Source organism: Octopus bimaculoides, chromosome 3, assembly GCF_046866305.1.
Source record: "Octopus bimaculoides isolate indiv1 chromosome 3, ASM4686630v1, whole genome shotgun sequence".
In the NCBI taxonomy this organism is placed as follows: Eukaryota; Metazoa; Mollusca; class Cephalopoda; order Octopoda; family Octopodidae; genus Octopus; species Octopus bimaculoides.
The window spans coordinates 147,685,844-147,690,843 of record NC_142930.1 but is presented as its reverse complement, the minus strand read 5'-3'; the positions used below and the strand labels follow the sequence as shown (position 1 = coordinate 147,690,843).

At 36.7% G+C, this 5,000-nt stretch overlaps 1 protein-coding gene across 2 annotated transcripts in view; it reads right to left on the bottom strand.

Annotated features, from left to right (window-relative positions):
* LOC106880426 (kinesin-like protein KIF6) overlaps window positions 1-5,000 on the bottom strand; it is a 227,512-nt gene that overhangs the window by 37,172 nt on the left and 185,340 nt on the right. For both annotated transcript variants that reach the window (XM_089349786.1, XM_089349784.1), the window contains 2 exons: window positions 4,668-4,718; window positions 311-383 (listed from right to left, as the gene is read on the bottom strand). In XM_089349786.1, coding sequence (XP_089205912.1) covers window positions 311-383; window positions 4,668-4,718 — 124 coding nt within the window. The remainder of the gene's footprint in view (window positions 1-310; window positions 384-4,667; window positions 4,719-5,000) is intronic.

Here is a 5,000-nt window from a genome sequence, read left to right as displayed (position 1 = left end):
ATTTTATGTCCTCGTTGGCTGTATTCTATAAAAGCCTATTCAATGTGGTAGAATGCAGGGTCAAAGGATGAATGGAATATGAGTAGTAGCAGGGTTAAATATGCTTTGAAATATTAAGTTACATCCCTGAAATTCAAACAAGCAGGCGTCACTGTGCCTCATATCCCTCAAAAGGTTGATAATGTTTTAAACACAAGTAATGTTATAAGAAGGGATTCTTACCCTTTTCCCTGCAATTCTGTAGCCTTGGCCTAATGTAAGAAATTATTATTTAAAAATGACCGAAATGGGAAAATGGAACGTATCTTACTTGTTTTTTTCTTTCTCTATCTCATTCTTCAAACTTTGTTCTGCTTCATCGGGGTTATCAGGATCAAGCTTTCCTGAAAAAGGTTTAAAAAAAACAAAAACAAGCATTACCATCATCACCTTCATCAAATCATAACAACAGCAACATCATGATGATGATAATGGTGGTGGTGGTGAGGATGATATCTAAATCAAATATTAAAAGATTTATATGAGGACATTAACAAAATAACAATAAATACAATAACAATGGAAGATACACTGGTATTGACAGAAATTCAAGTATATCTGAGAGAACACAAAGCAAAAGCCTTGAATGCAATAAAGCAAAAAAAAAAAAAAAGAAAAAAAAACTCAATGGATCTGAATGGACAAAAAATAAACATTAAAAATCACACTATCATCACAAATATGACTCACCACATTTAGCACAAAACCCACTGAACTGCAAATTACTGGAATGGTTAATCCCCTGGGTTTGTTAAGGTCTTCAATTTCAAGATGAAGCATCTGACCAGCATTCATGGCAGTGTTGCTGAACAAGCTCTTATGGACCTGAATCTAGCTCTTTTTTTTGTTTAATGTAATCAACTCAAGTTTTTTGTATTTTGCACTGAGTTCCTCCCTCAGATCTAATTTTAATAATTACGCTCTACCACTTGAAACCGGTGTGGGTTTATTTACATCCCCAAGACTTAGTAGTCTATCAAAAGAGAATAAACAGAATAATAAGTACCTAGGAGGTAATATACCAAGACATATTACCTCCTAGACTCAATGTACAAACAGAGGAGAGGTATAAGCATACATCAAGTACAATATATGAAAATGAACTGATTAAATTTGTTAATTAAATTGATTATTAACTGCAAAGGGATAAGAAGTGTAGCTAACTCTTGTGGAATTTGATCTCTGAATCTAAAAATCACATGATTACATTACCGACCAGACAATCAGATGTTGTTACACATTGCTGGTCACAGTGCACTTTGCATCATTTTAGCCATCAAATGGTTAGGTGAGTAGACCAGCATTCCCCCTTGATCAAAAGGGGACTGGAGCAATGTGAAATGAAGTGTTTTGCTCAAGAACACAATGAACCACCCAGTTTGGGAATCAAACCCATGATCTAAGAACCAGGAGTGCAACAGCCTAACCATTAGACCACGTGCCTTCACAAATCTAAAAATGGAGTATTTAAATATACCAAAGTTACGTGTAGTTTGTACTCTGTTCCTGTTAATCTAATAATTTAGAATTATTACTCTACTCTTTTTACTCTTTTACTTGTTTCAGTCATTTGACTGCAGCCATGCTGGAGCACCGCCTTTAGTCGAACAAATCAACCCCAGGACTTATTCTTTGTAAGCCTAGTACTTATTCTATCGGTCTCTTTTGCCGAACCACTAAGTTACGGGGACGTAAACACACCAGCATCGGTTGTCAAGCGATGTTGGGGGGACAAACACAGACACACAAAGACACACACACATATATATATATACATATATATATATATATATATATATATGTATATATATATATATATATATATATATACAACGGGCTTCTTTAAGTTTCTGTCTACCAAATCCACTCACAAGGCTTTGGTCGGCCCGAAGCTATAGTAGAAGACACTTGCCCAAGGTGCCACGCAGTGGGATTGAACCTAGAACCATGTGGTTTGTAAGCAAGCCACTTACCACACACCCACTCCTGCACCTAGAGAATTATTTTTTAATTATTAGAGAATTATTAGAATTTTAGAATTATTACAAAGCTGTGCAGTTTTAGATGAGATGTATCTTCAATTGAGCTGATCCCTCACCAAATCCTTGATACTTATTGTATTGACACCAGATCAATCAGAATATGAAATTATCTGCAGAAAGATTTGAACTCAGATTAAAAGAAAGGAGATATCAAGTATGTGGATATGTAGATATAAGTTGGTTGGTTGGTTGGTTGGTTGGCACTCTGTCGATTACAATGACGAGGGTTCCAATTGATCCGATCAACAGAACAGCCTGCTCATGAAATTAACGTGCAAGTGGCTGAGCACTCCACAGACACGTGTACCCTTAACGTAGTTCTCGGGGATATTCAGCGTGACACAGTGTGGCAAGGCTGACCATTTGAATTACAGGCACAACAGAAACAAGAAGAAAGAGTGAGAGAAAGTTGTGGTGGAAGAGTACAGCAGGGTTCACCACCACCCTCTGCCGGAGCCTCGTGGAGCTTTAGGTGTTTTCGCTCAATAAACACTCACAAAGCCCGGTCTGGGAATCGAAACCGTGATCCTACGACTGCGAGTCCGCTGCTCTAACCACTGGGCCATTGCGCCTCCACAGATATAGGTTATGCAGAGGAGATATCAGAAATGTGGAGGAGATAAAAGACATGCAGAGGAGATATAGGAGATGAGACAAAATATTGTAAACTATTTAGTCTTCTCTTTTAATATTAGCAGCAATCATCAGAAGAATTATGCTGATGGTTTCTTTTGACAGAATGATAAAAGCCAACATTGTATGATGCCAAGAACATTCAGACTATTCTTTATGTCACAAATGTCAAGAAATGTCATCAAAAATGTCAGCAAAAGAAAGATATCTTTGCTGCTAAGAATAAACATCTCAACAAAAGTTTTCAAAGCTGTGTAGTGTATTTGACCAAAATAACTATGTAACTACACAACTGATGAAGTATTTTCACATACATTTGCATCTCTTTGTTTCTTTGTCACTGCTATTGTTAATAAGATAAACAGGGTCTTCTATATGGTTGCTAGAACTGCTAGACATAACAGTCAAATTTCTCTCATATTGCACTCTAACATGATGTCATCTGAGATGACATCATGTTAGGGCACATTTTGTTTCTTTATCTTTTCTATTTACTTTTTTTTTAACTTTTTTACTTGTTTCAGTCATTTGGCTGCAGCCATGCTGGAGCATCACCTTTTATAGTCAAGCAAATCAACCCCAGAGCTTATTCTTTGTAAGCCGAGTACTCATTCTATTGATCTCTTTTGCCAAACCACTAAGTTACGGGGACGCAAACACACCAGCATTGGTTTCCTAGCGATGCTGGGGGACAAACAGACACACACACATACATCGCCATGATAGATCGCTGACCACTACACACATTATTTTTCTCTCCTTTTTTTTCTCTCCTTGTTTCTTTCTGTGTTCCTTTCTGTTGAAAGTGTAGGCTTGAAACGTTAAAGACTTTCTCTATTCCCGAGCATTATACATCCATTTGTTGTCTACACAACCTGTCTTCGTCTGTTGTTTTTTCGTGAATTCTCCCTAATCCCCTGAGATTGCAGATAATATTTCTGAATCTCTTTGATTCTTTAGATGTGCTGGCCTCCTGATAATTAATCGATATTAATTAATATATGACTAATTACCAGATTTTATAATAATATTTTACCCATTGCCCATGTTCTCATACTGAATATATAAGATGCAGTAAATATTTTCTGCAGATATATTCCTGGAATTAGAGCGCCAAAATGAAGACTTTTGAATTTTACCATTAAGTTGTAATTAGCAGAACCATATGCACGCGCACCCATGGCGGTGGGCAACTCTGTATACGATTCTGATGATTACGGTTAAATTGCAAATCAGGCTGATGAGGAATAAACAAATAGTAAGAATTTGTTAAATCCGAAACTAGTTCCTGTTTAATAATGCTTTTTTAGGTGATTTTAAATGTCTTGCCCGCTCACGTTTTTGGTATGCTGCTATATTTCATGTTGAGAACAATTTAGGTCTTAATAGACACAAGATGTGATCTATTTCTAGCGCATTAATTGTCCACGTTAGTGGTCGACGTTATTTTTTGAAAAATGTACCTTAATCCCCTGAGATTGCAGATAATATTTCTGAATCTCTTTGATTCTTTAGATGTGCTGTCCTCCTGATAATTAATCGATATTAAATAATATATGACTAATTACCAGATTTTATAATAATATTATATAGATATATATATATATATGCGACGGGCTTCTTCCAGTTTCCGTCTATCAAATCCACTCACAAGGCTTTGGTTGACCTGAGGCTATAGTAGAAGACACTTGCCCATGGTGTCACACAGTGGGACTGAACCCAGGACCACGTGGTTGGTAAGCAAGCTATTTACCACATTGCCAGCCACTCCTGCGCCTATTGGTAATAAAATAAACAGGGTCTTCTATATGGTTGCTAGAACTGCTAGACATAACAGTCAAATTTCTCTCATATTGTGCCCTATCATGATGCCATGCATATACATTTTAGTAAACGAAGACAAATTGTCATAGATATAAGAATATATTATAAAATATTTGGTTCTGAACTCACCTTGTAGTCCACACTGTAACCTGTGCTGTTCCATTTTAGACTTCAACTGATCTGAGAAAGAAAGAATCAATAGGGAGACATCGCATACAGAAGAGGGGACGATGTTAAAAGCAATGGTGGTCATTGTGATGATGATGATGATAATGGTGGTGGTGGTGATGATGATGGTGATGATGATGATGATGACAACAACAGTTGTCGTAAGGGCAGTGACAGTGATAATGAGGATGATGAACTGCGCTATCATCATAAAGATGATGATCATAATGATAAAAGGTGACTATGAAAAATGATGGCAATGGCAATGATGATGATGATGATGATGAGGAGGAG